We start from the raw sequence: 13,134 nt of genomic DNA on the forward strand, positions 1-13,134 counted from the left end.
TCAAACTTCATCCCTGGGTCCAGGAAATGATGTCACTTTGCTTGCAGAAGTCATGTGATTGAAAATTCAATCCAGCACTGAAAGCTGTTTTTATTATTATTATTATTATTATTATTATTATTACTATTATTATTACTATTATTCTATTTCAAGCTACGGGGTTTGAAATAAAATGAAGAGTTCAAATATTTATGCAATGCGAATGTACTGATTGATTTAGAAATACAACGTATTTACAGTTATATAACGAATAACACGTTCTTGATCCCAGAAGGGAGATTTACAGGTGTGTTAATCATGATTAGTCCAAATTGGGGCTCTAGTGATTAAGTAGGTGAAGTACAACAACACTGGAACATTTTATTTATTCCGTGAATACGCCGCTCCGTCCCCAAACCCCAGCTCCAGACTCTACAGACTTGACGGGGTTAGCGTTTGGTCTGGATAGCCGAGTTACAACGCTGTAAACGTGTGAAATTCTGCCTCGTGCTGATTTACTCTCGAGATTACAGTCGCTAGATCGTTAGCGTCGTTAGCCGCACGGGACTTCGACGCGGTTATCGAGCGCTGCATACATTTCTATGCAGGTGGCTCATCTACAGTTGCAATCAGAATTATTCACACCCTCCCTCATTGCAAATCAGGTGTATTGTCCAAATGTACAGACTTTCAGCTGTTTGCACAAATGACCAAATCAAACAAGAGCGATGGAAACAGTTCGACTCGACGAACGCTTCGAGTGGTTTCCCTGAAATTCAACTGAAAAGGCAACTTATAATGACTTCTCCAGGCTCAGAATTATTCACCCCTTCATGGAAAGCACCTTCAGTAGTTAGTAGAGCACCCTTCGGCTGTTATACCGGCTTCAGACGTCAATAAGCCTGATTTGCAATGGGAGTTGAATCATTTTGATTTGCATCAGTAAGTCATCACCTGACCCGGCTATCTAAGTGAGTAAGTAAAGTGGATTTAATTGACTTTCAGACAGTTCAACCCCTTACGTCGCTCGTTCCGTGTACATCTTCATCCCCATGACATGTATTAAAGTTCTCCATCCTTCAACTGATTGACTAAAAAAATAAATAAATAAAAAAAGCCCACAAATAATGTCATTTTGAATCTAATGAAAATGTGTTGTGTGAGTAGATTTAATATCAAGATTTAAAACTCTAAGGCTCTAAGAGATAGCCAAAATAGTTTGCACACATTTAATAATAATAATAATTATTATTATTATTATAATTATTATTATTATTATTATTATAATTAATGAACAATCTGTAGACTACTGAACGCTTCTGTGGAAATTATCTTACAGTTACAAGAAAAAAATAAAGTTGAATATTTAAAAGTGTAAGAATAGTGATGTGGCCCTCGGGCTTCTGGAGTCTGAGTCCTCTTGCATGATAAAACTGGATGACGTAGAGTTTAGGAACCAGCATGGAAACGCCTTCGCACGGAGAACCGCAGAGCATGCCGGGTACTGTAGTGCACACGGGGGTGGCTTCGGCAGCACTGACAGCAGAGAGGACTTCATGTCCCACATGTCCCTCAGTGACACATCTTTAAGGAATCGCGTCTTTTCCCTCCCAGCAGGATGAGCTCAGCTTCGGGGTCTCCCCCTTCCCCTTCCCGTGACACCGACTCGACTGAAGGAAGGAAAATAAATAACATCAATAAAATAACACTGCTAATGGTTCTGTTGAAGCAAACCCGGATGTGTAACCTGGAGAACAAAGCTGTGTTGTGTACTTTGTTAGAGATGTGTGTGGAAATGTGTGTGTGTGAGTTTGCTCATGTTTAATGAGTGACAAAAGGCGGTGAACGGGCTGGGTCCGTTAGGGTCCGTGAGGGTCCGTGAGGGTCCGTGAGGGTTAGTGTCGGCTCGGTTAGGGTGAAACATTCCCGGGATGGAGCAGGAGGGTTATCCCGGGACAGTGCTGATCCCGGAGGCCGGGGTGGAGTGTCTCCGGGCCGAGCTCGAGCGCCTGTCCCGGGAGCTGAGCGAGACGAGCCGGGATAAGATCCGCGCGGCGGAGTACGGGCTGGCGGTGCTGGAGGAGAAGCAGCAGCTCCAGCAGCGCCATGAGGAGCTGGAGACCGAACACGAAGCCCTCAGACACGAGCTGGACCAACTCAAAGAGGTGAGACACTGCAGAGATTAAAGCGCGGCTGGGTTCAAGTGTTCCCAGCTGAGGAGGTGCGGTACAGTCCGATTCAGTCCGATACAGTACCATACAATCCGACACAAGGCGATACAATTCCATTAAATTCCATACAATCCGATACAATCTGACTAAATTCGATACAATCTGATTAAATTTGTTACAATTCGACACGTCAGTACAACCCGATTAAATCTGATACAAGTCGATACAGTCTGATTAAATCTGATACAAGTTGATACAGTCTGATTAAATCTGATACAAGTCGATACAGTCTGATTAAATCTGATACAAGTCGATACAGTCTGATTAAATCCGATACAAGTCGATACAATCCGATTAAATCCGATACAAGTCGATACAATCCGATTAAATCCGATACAAGTCGATACAACCCGATTAAATCAGATACAAGTCGATACAGTCTGATTAAATCTGATACAAGTCGATACAGTCTGATTAAATCTGATACAAGTCGATACAGTCTGATTAAATCCGATACAAGTCGATACAGTCTGATTAAATCAGATACAAGTCGATACAGTCTGATTAAATCTGATACAAGTCGATACAGTCTGATTAAATCAGATACAAGTCGATACAGTCTGATTAAATCTGATACAAGTCGATACAGTCTGATTAAATGTGATACAAGTCGATACAGTCTGATTAAATCTGATACAAGTCGATACAGTCTGATTAAATCTGATACAAGTCGATACAGTCTGATTAAATGTGATACAAGTCGATACAGTCTGATTAAATCTGATACAAGTCGATACAGTCTGATTAAATCTGATACAAGTCGATACAGTCTGATTAAATCTGATACAAGTCGATACAGTCTGATTAAATGTGATACAAGTCGATACAGTCTGATTAAATCCTATACAAGTCGATACAATCTGATTAAATTTGGTACAGTCCAATACAATTTGATAAAAGTTGATACAGTCTAATTAAACAATCTGATACCAGTCAGTACAATCTGATACAATCCGATACAAGTCAGCACAATCTGATTAAACAATCTGATACCAGTCAATATAATCTGATACAATCCGATATAAGTCAGCACAATCTGATTAAACAGTCTGATAGTCAGTACAATCCGAGACAATTTAATATTACACAGATAACACCATGAGTTAGTATTTTGTCAGTATTTTTGGTTTGTACCCGAGGAAGCAGCGAGACGGAGGACTCCAGGACGGTCGTATAGGAGACTTACAGCAGCATGTTCTCCATCATTCCTGAGGTCATTTTTATTAGAGGAATCTGGAAGCGGGGCTCAGTGTCGAGATAAGATTCGCTTCGGGTTACAAAGAAAATGAGAAAATGAGTTGTTTCTACTTAAAACCCTACAACAGCGTGTTTCTCTATCAAGTGGAACACTTTCTGGAAGGTACGAACCCTTAATTATCCAATGAACCCATAACGAAGCTTCAGAGTGTACAGCATGACATGGGCTGTCGCAGGAAAACTACGAGGGGAAAAGTCCAGGAGAGAAATTAGAGAGAAGAATGAGGGAGAAATAAAAAGTCAAATGTCAGCTGAACGTGGCCCGGCATAAAATTTAAGCCTTTTTTTTTTTATCAAACAGAGAGCTAAAAAATCCTTACTGTAACGTTTTAAAATTGTAGGTGGAAACGATGACATGTCTGAACTTCGTGTAGTGATCGAACTGAAATAAGACACGGCGGAGTCGTCCTCCCACTGCAGAGACACTGCAGAGACACCGGAACGTGGTAATGAGATCACGATGAGCCACTGATTTCAGTTCCCTTTATCACACGTCTGCTTGTGTGTCACTAAACACACACACACACTCAATTTGGAGTATACGTGCTTATTACACTGTAAGTAAATGAGTGTATGAGTGGAAATGCTGCAGGTCACAAAGACAAAACTCTTATGCTTATGACGAATAACACAATCCATGGGCCGGGTGCACTCGTGTGGGAAGCCAGACACCAATAAAAAACATGGCTGATGTGTGAAAATCCAAAACACACACACACACACACACACACACACACACGTGGCCTCATTCTCGAAGAGAAACCAGAACGCATGGAGGAACCGTCTGATGGAGGAATCAGACGGTCTCTCTGCAGCTTCCCCGTCACAACAGGCTTTTTTTTTTTTTTTTTTTTTTTTTTTTAAAAAAAAAAAGGTCACATGACTTCCTTAATGCGTGTATATGAGAGAAAGCAGGATGCTCACATTCCCATCTAGTGGTGCAGGAGTGAAATGTGAGCTGATACCGCAGAGTTCAGAAATATTACACACCAGTGTCTTTTTGAAAAAAATTTTTAATTTACGAAAAAAAAATATAAGAAGTCGAACATGAGTAATGCCACTATGAAGGTCTCTTTCTCTCCTCATTATATAATCGCTCCTTCGATCTCTGTCTCTCTCTCTCTCTCTCTCTCGGTCTCTCGCTCGTTCTCTTTTTATCCGTCTCTCTCAGCATTTTGTAACCACTGTTTTGTCTGCGTTTTCAGTTCTCTATAATCAGAGCGGTGTCTAAATAAAAACGGGGGTGGGAGGGTCCGTGAAGGGGGTCTGTGAAGGGGGTCTGAGAAGGCTGTAAGAGGATCTGTGTTGAAACGAGGCTATAAAAAGCCCTCGCGCCGTGGCTGCACTCGCTGATTACCAGCACGCCGGGCCTCTAACACATCCACCCGGGATTACAGTGTGATTACAGTGTGTGAGCCGAACACGTTTACAGTTATTCTTTTGGCATGTGCGTTTACCCCGAAGGCGGAGTCCAGTCCTAGCTTAGAGCAGCTGAGAACTTTCTAAACTTCTTGCTGGAACCTTAACCATTGAGCGTCCGCTGTCCGTTAACACACTGGATAAGATTCCGACTGGGTCGTTCTGGTTACGGAGCGAACCCGAGAATATGATCATCAATTTAAGAAGTTTCCCCAAATATGACGCCCCTGAAGAAAGCCCAGAGTATGACCCATGGTTCGGTCTCCAAACATGACTCTACAGTCCAAAGAAAGTCATTTGTTCGGTTTCCTGATTCCAAACCATTTCAGAAGATAGTGTGTGTTTATTTCTAACAGACGCCTTTGGCTTTGGAAACTTAATTTAAACTGCACACGTGTACACTAGTGGTTCGGATATGAGTTCCACCAATAAGAAATGCTCTAGGAATATGATCTCCCATCAGTATGAAGGGTCTAGAATGTATCACAGCTGTGCAGATGTGCCAGCATTTCAACCCTGAGTCTATCTATTTAAAGAAAGAGCACAGCTGTTCGAGGTTTTGCGCAAGTCTAGAGCCATAAATACTTCAGAGAATATTCTACGCTCCGTGAAGTTGACCGAATTTCAGAAATTAAAACAAGTGAGCGAGCGAGCTTCAGTTTCATGCTGAGAGGTGTTTAAGGCTATTCGTAATAGAAGATCCAGACCACAGAAATACAGATGTGCGTTTACGGCTTAAAACCCGCAATTTTCCCTTCAGAACGTCCTCCAAGTGAAGACGTGTGCGCAGAATCCTGGCCACATTTACATACAGACACTCCGGACGGTTTTTATTTCTTTCTCTTGTCCCCTTTTACTGGCGCATAAAACAAAATACCGCAGTGTTGTTGATCAGTGATTAGTCTTTGGGAACAGCCGTGATCGGTGATTGGTTATTGAGAAACATGGTGATTAGTGATTGGTCTATGGAAACAGTTTTGATCAGGGATTGGTCTATGGAAACAGTGGTGATTAGTGATCGGTCTATGGAAACAATGGTGATTAGTGATCGGTCTAATGAAACAGTGGTGATTAGTGATTGGTCTATGGAAACAGTGGTGATTAGTGATTGGTCTAATGAAACAGTGGTGATTAGTGATTGGTCTATGGAAACAGTGGTGATTAGTGATTGGTCTAATGAAACTGGTGATTAGTGATTGGTCTAATGAAACAGTGGTGATTAGTGATTGGTCTAATGAAACAGTGGTGATTAGTGATCGGTCTATGGAAACAGTGGTGATTAGTGATTGGTCTAATGAAACAGTGGTGATTAGTGATTGGTCTAATGAAACAGTGGTGATTAGTGATTGGTCTAATGAAACAGTGGTGATTAGTGATTGGTCTAATGAAACAGTGGTGATTAGTGATCGGTCTATGGAAACAGTGGTGATTAGTGATTGGTCTAATGAAACAGTGGTGATTAGTGATTGGTCTAATGAAACAGTGGTGATTAGTGATTGGTCTAATGAAACAGTGGTGATTAGTGATCGGTCTATGGAAACAGTGGTGATTAGTGATCGGTCTATGGAAACAGTGGTGATTAGTGATTGGTCTAATGAAACAGTGGTGATTAGTGATCGGTCTATGGAAACAATGGTGATTAGTGATTGGTCTAATGAAACAGTGGTGATTAGTGATCGGTCTATGGAAACAGTGGTGATTAGTGATCGGTCTATGGAAACAGTGGTGATTAGTGATCGGTCTAATGAAACAGTGGTGATTAGTGATCGGTCTATGGAAACAATGGTGATTAGTGATCGGTCTATGGAAACAGTGGTGATTAGTGATTGGTCTAATGAAACAGTGGTGATTAGTGATTGGTCTAATGAAACAGTGGTGATTAGTGATCGGTCTATGGAAACAATGGTGATTAGTGATTGGTCTATGGAAACAGTGGTGATTAGTGATCGGTCTATGGAAACTGGTGATTAGTGATTGGTCTATGGAAACAATGGTGATTAGTGATTGGTCTATGGAAACAGTGGTGATTAGTGATTGGTCTAATGAAACAGTGGTGATTAGTGATTGGTCTATGGAAACAGTGGTGATTAGTGATTGGTCTAATGAAACAGTGGTGATTAGTGATTGGTCTATGGAAACAGTGGTGATTAGTGATCGGTCTATGGAAACTGGTGATTAGTGATTGGTCTATGGAAACAGTGGTGATTAGTGATTGGTCTATGGAAACAGTGGTGATTAGTGATTGGTCTATGGAAACAGTGGTGATTAGTGATTGGTCTATGGAAACAGTGGTGATTAGTGATTGGTCTATGGAAACAGTGGTGATTAGTGATTGGTCTATGGAAACAATGGTGATTAGTGATTGGTCTATGGAAACAGTGGTGATTAGTGATTGGTCTATGGAAACAATGGTGATTAGTGATTGGATATCAGGAGCAATGGTGATCAGGGATTGGTCTTTTCCTTTTATCTAACGCATTGGTTTCAAACCTGTGGACATGACCCAACATCCTCCACAACTCAAACACGCTTCATTTTCCCCACACATCGCATCTCATATTTCGTAAGAGTAACAAGATGAAACTGTCAGAAGCACTGAGATATTCTTTGGGTTTCTCTTGTCAAACACCACTTCCTGGCCACATGTCCATGGACAGAGAGTTTTGATATAACGGTGAAAATTGGGTACGGCGGTATTTTCCGCCACCAGATAGGTTCACGCAGCATTTCAGGAGTCGCTAACTGTCCTCTCCTGTAAACACAAGCTAACAGTCTGTCTGTGGTCCTGCGTGCAGGCGTACGGTCACGCCCACTCCGCCCAGAGGAAGGTTGCGGAGGACGGCGAGAGTCGTGAGGAGTCCCTCATCCTGGAGTCGGCATCTAAGGAGGCGTATTACGAGCAGAGGGTGCAGGAGCTGCAGGCCGAGCTGAGGCAGGCCAAAACCGCGCTCACCAGCACGCAGAGCGAGAACGAGCGTCTGAGTAGCCTCGCGCTCGAGATCAGGGAGGTGGGTGAGACGTAACAAGCGTGATAACACACGTGCTGACCATTAATCGAATATCTTAGGTCACGCATGCTTCCTGTAATACTATCATTATACCATCCATAACTCTCTCTCAGAATGCTGAGCTGCTGGAGCTGCAGCGCACTCGCCTGCGCGACGACATCCGAGAATATAAAGTCAGAGAGTCTCGTCTGCTGCAGGACTACAGCGAGCTGGAGGAGGAGAACATCGGCCTGCAGAAACAAGTGTCCACGCTCAAACAGGGCCAGGTGAGACAGTAACAGTAAGCGTAACAGAACCCGAGTGTAAAGATTTGACACAGAAATCGTTCTTATGTCCGTCCCGTCCCCCACACTTTGTGCCCACGTGCTTACTTCCTGTTGTGAGTGCAGGTGGAGTTCGAGGGTCTAAAACACGAGATCAGGAGGCTGGAGGAGGAGACGCAGTACCTGAACAGCCAGCTGGAGGAAGCCGTGCGGCTGCGTGAGATCGGCGAGCGTCAGCTGAGCGAGGCTCTGGAGACGGTGAAGAGCGAGCGGGAGCAGAAGGCGGCGCTGCGCAAAGAGCTCACGCATCACATGACCCTGGGAGACTCTCTCTTCGGCGGCTCGCTGGACGGACTCAGACTGGGCGATTCGAGCGAGCCCAACAACGACGAGGCCATGCGCGCCCTTGAGAACGGGCTCGCAAAGATGTCCGACGACAACGAGGACGTTGATAACGTTTCGTCCATGCCGAAGAAGAGCCTGGTGGACGATCTGCTGAGCGAACTGAACATCTGCGAGATCCAGAAGCTCAAACAGCAGCTGCACCAGGTGGGTCCGCTCACGTGGAAAACGCTCAACGCTCCGTCCTCTTGTCTGTCACTCATACTGCATGTTTTTTTCTTCTCTCTGTCTCAGGTGGAGCGAGAGAAGGTGGCGCTGCTCTCCTCCCTCCAGGAGTCTCAGAAGCAGTTAGCGCAGACGCGTGGAGCATTAGCGCGCCTGAGCGATGACTTTGGAGCCGCGCGACGTGTCCAGGTCGCAAAGGACAGCGAGAAAGGGAAGGACAGTGGCGAGGACGGAGACGTGGACTATTATGAGCTGGACATTCACGGCCCTGAGATCCTGCGCTGCAAATACGAGGCGTCAGTGGCTGAGGCTGGAGAGCTGAGGGAGGAGCTTAAGTTGGTGAAGGCGGAGCTTGAGGAGGTGAGGCGGAGTTTGTGTAGACGACAGTGTTAAGTAAAAGAAATGGTGATGCTGCTCATCTTTGTTAGTGTCCTAATGATGACACGTTTCGATTTCGAATCAGATTAGGGCATCGCATGAGGAGGTGCGGGCACGGCTGGAGAGCCAGGTGCGTGACCTCTCGTCTCAGGTGTGTTCATTGGAGAGCGATGGGCGAGCGGAGCGGGCACAGCTGGCACGGCTGCAGCGGGAGTTGGACGAGGTGAACACGGCCGCAGGCGAGACCCGGAGGACCCTCGGAGTGGCACAGGACGAGCTGGCGTCGTTCAGCGAGGAGCTGGCTAACCTCTACCATCACGTCTGTGTGTGCAACAACGAGACGCCCAGCCGCGTCACGCTCGACTTCTACAGAGAAGGGAAAGACAGCAAAGACAGGAAGGAAGGCGAAGAGGAGAAAACGGACAACAAGAGCTCGGCGAGAGACGCGAGGAAAGAGCCGATGGACGTGTGTGTCCTGGCGGCGATGATTCGGGAGCAGATGCGGCACCTGCAGCAGGCCGTGGAGCGAGGTACACAGCTGGCGAGGCAGAGGCTGGCACCACTGGAGCTCGCAACCGTGCCTGATATAGAGCAGGCGGCCTGCATGGAGGAGATCTTCAAACTCAGGTCACTGCTGAGCACCAAACGGGAGCAAATCGCCACGCTCAGGGCCGTGCTCAAGGCCAACAAACAGGTGACGAGTCAGGACGCGTCAAGTCAGGGAATTTTTCACTAGTAAAACAACGCATTATTGATATCGTGCATCGTTAACAAAGTTATCATTATACGCAGTATAGCATCATACCACAGCGGTCGCTGTAGTGTATTATATATGATGATCTTTTACGTATTATTATTTGTATATCAAAGCTGATGTAAGCGCTTGTATATGTTGCAGACGGCCGAGGTCGCTCTCGCCAACCTGAAGAGTAAGTACGCTAACGAGAAGACCATCGTCACGGAGACCATGCAGAAGCTCAGGAACGAGCTGAAGGCTCTGAAAGAGGACGCGGCTACGTTCTCCTCCCTCAGAGCCATGTTCGCCACCAGGTACGTGCAACAACACACACACACACACACACACACACACACCAAAGCATTAGATTAGACTAACACAATAAAAGGAAAGATTTGACCAAAAAGCCAAACGTTCACAAGGTTCCTTTTGCCCCGGAGACGTTCAGATGTCTGGAATTCGCTTCCTTTATTTTCCACTGGAGTGACGCGGCTAATGTAGCTAACGAGTATTGAAAGGTTATAGCTAGCAGTTTAGCATTGTGCATACAGCATTTATTACACTGAAGCATCATTTGGCTCAGTAACACCAAAATGACTTGTACGCGAGAAAGTTTGTAAAATAACACCAAAAAAAAAGTATCCGTTTGAATAACATCTGAACCGACAGTGAACTGTATTGTCACGTGAATGACGCGAAACCTTGCAGATTTAGGCCACGCCTCCTGTCTGAGACCGTGTGCTGGGAAAGGAAGTGATGGAGCTCGGATTGTTTGTAGAGAACCTCTCTCACTCTCTCTGTCTCTCTCTCTCTGTAACTGTGTTTGTAGATGTGACGAGTACGTGATCCAGCTGGACGACATGCAGAGGCAGCTGGCGGCCGCCGAGGACGAGAAGAAGACGCTGAACTCGTTGCTGCGCATGGCCATCCAGCAGAAACTCGCGCTCACGCAGCGCCTCGAGGACCTCGAGTTCCACAACGAGCAGGAGCGCAGGGGAAGCGCCGCCGCCACCACCGCCGCCTCGGCCCGCGCCAAAGGGCCCTTCTCTAAGAGCAAGAACCTGCACGTAAGTCCCACTCCGTCCCTCACGGCATTGTGGGTAGTCATGTGGTGTTCTGCATCTGAACCACTTCACTGCTGACCCCTCCTCTCATCCCTGACACCAACTAACCTTCATCTTCATCATCACCGCGTCGTCCTCACGCCTGTCTTTAGCGCCGAGTCTCTCTGGCTAACACTAACACTGCTGCGGCTCGCTCTGCATCTGATGCTGCGATGAACTCCGTGTCTCGCGCTGTTTTATTAACTGTGTTTTAATCTTCATGAGCTTTCAGAGTTCAGCTTTTTAACGTCGCTTTTAAACTCCGATTGGTGATAAGCGACGACGTTATGTCGGGAACACGACATGTTCTGCACGTCGTGCTTCAAAACAGCGCGCTTCAGCTGACTTGTGCCGAAGTTAACTTGCGTGCATGCTGTTAGCAAAATGTCCGCCGTGTGTGTGCTTTCCTTGTGAAAGGTTATATTGTTAAATATAATATAATATAATGTAATATACAATAATAGAATCGAATGAATTGAGTGTTAATATGACGTGTTGATGTTAATATGATGATTCTAATGATGATGTATTTTTAATGTGTTTCACAGTAATTGTAGTTGCCAAGGAGAATTTCCCTCAAAGTGGCTTAATCCCTGACTGCAGACGTCCTGCTTTATACACACACACACACACACACACACACAATATGGCGCCCCTATTCGTTTTTTATGTTTTTCTGTTTAATTTAATTCACACCTTTGACACATTTTGTAACACGTTTCTATGTATTTCAGGTCATGTGACGCCTTATTTGACAGTTTTACGAAAGCACATATGTATTTCAGGTCCACGAACATCGGTTTATAATTAAGGAGCATCGTTTTACAGTCGTTCTGCCTTTTAGTCTTAATTTATTTTTTAATAAACTGAATATGCAGAACGTCCTGCAGTGGGGGAGATAAACACGTGTGATGACGTGGAAAGACTGACGGTTTTCCATGGGAGATGAGCGGTTTTTTCTTTTCTTAAACCACATTTTTTCAGTAGGATGTGATGTCACAACGCAGGACATGTCGACGTGGGTGATGTTGACAAAAGGATTGGTGACTTCTTTTTTTTCCTTCTTAATTTAAAACTAATAGATGATTGTGTTCTAGTTACAAAAATCGTCCTAATATCAACAGCTTAAAAATATTTTTCACCTCCTTTCGTCAGCTACCTCTTTATCACGTCTTTAATTTGAAGTATTTAACATAAATGATAATATAAAACTTTTTTTTGCTTGCTGTGTTCAGAAGCAATCCAGGGAAAATGAATATATAAATTGTGTGGATGTCTTACTGTTTAAACGAAACGATGAATCGTACATAGCGTACCAGCATGTCGTTACTTCAGGAGGGTCACAAAAGCGTTGGCTTTAATACACCAGAAACCAAACTGAGATTGACTCGCGTCTCCGCTCCTCACTGTGGCATATCCTTGTTTTAATACTGGTTTGGAGACACCCAAGTCGACTTCCCGTCATCTCGTTTCCTACTGATCATATCCCTGGGACTAATAAAATCACACATATGCCTCACCATACACACACACACACACACACGATCGGCTCAGATGCTGAAAAGAGGTTTCCATGGAAGCATTTAAAGTGGTTACTGGAGAATGAATGAGCAATGGCATCGTCTACATCACAAAGAAAGATAGAAAGGTTCACATATCTGAATTGGCCTGCTCCCCTACACACTGCTGCTGATGTCTGGGAGGTGTCGTGCCTTTCCAAGTGGTGGAGGGAAGTGGACGAGGACGTGTCGAGAGCCGTATTGAAACACGCTGCTTGGTTTAAGATACGGGAGATGTTAAAGTGTTTTCACTTGTGCCTTTAATGAACGACTTTTTTTGCTTTGTTTTAAAACAGCGACATCAGAGCAGCAGTCTCCTCTGTTATTTCTGTTTTATATCTGGAACATTTCTAACTTGCTATTAAAGCCCATCAGTGTTTAATACTGCGCACAGGGTTGTGCTGTGTCGAGTGTGTTTATTGCTTAAATAGTGTCGCAGTTGTTGTTGTTGTTTTCAGATAACACGAGTCTAAAAATGTTCCTGAAGTCTTTTGAAATATAGTTGCTGTGCTTTGTCTGCTATATATTCACTTCCAACAGCTTTTAAGGAAGGATGTGACCATTTTAAACACTAGTCTGTCACGTAGCGAATGACTTCATATTTATTTATAACCCCTGAGTTCATTCTGGTGCT

General features: G+C 44.6%; 1 protein-coding gene across 1 annotated transcript; it reads left to right on the plus strand.

Annotated features, from left to right (window-relative positions):
- The first annotated feature begins 1,602 nt into the window (after positions 1-1,602).
- Positions 1,603-12,896, plus strand: bicd2 (bicaudal D homolog 2 (Drosophila)). The gene is made up of 9 exons (XM_053652928.1): positions 1,603-2,144; positions 7,682-7,894; positions 8,008-8,160; positions 8,284-8,706; positions 8,794-9,084; positions 9,188-9,796; positions 10,001-10,152; positions 10,668-10,905; positions 11,490-12,896. Exons 1-9 carry the CDS (start codon positions 1,911-1,913, stop codon positions 11,490-11,492), a joined length of 2,316 nt encoding a protein of 771 aa, XP_053508903.1. The 5' UTR covers positions 1,603-1,910; the 3' UTR covers positions 11,493-12,896.
- The last annotated feature ends 238 nt before the right edge of the window (positions 12,897-13,134 follow it).

The sequence above is a fragment of the Ictalurus furcatus genome, chromosome 21, assembly GCF_023375685.1.
Source record: "Ictalurus furcatus strain D&B chromosome 21, Billie_1.0, whole genome shotgun sequence".
In the NCBI taxonomy this organism is placed as follows: domain Eukaryota; kingdom Metazoa; phylum Chordata; class Actinopteri; order Siluriformes; family Ictaluridae; genus Ictalurus; species Ictalurus furcatus.

What these genes read in the sequence shown, in the direction of transcription:
- bicd2 (XM_053652928.1), top strand. Translation starts at nt 1,911, where the DNA reads ATGGAGCAGGAGGGTTATCCCGGGACAGTGCTGATCCCGGAGGCCGGG. An exon ending in TCGCGCTCGAGATCAGGGAG is followed by an intron (nt 7,895 to 8,007) that starts GTGGGTGAGACG and finishes ACTCTCTCTCAG; the next exon opens with AATGCTGAGCTGCTGGAGCT. An exon ending in AGAGCCATGTTCGCCACCAG is followed by an intron (nt 10,153 to 10,667) that starts GTACGTGCAACA and finishes CTGTGTTTGTAG; the next exon opens with ATGTGACGAGTACGTGATCC.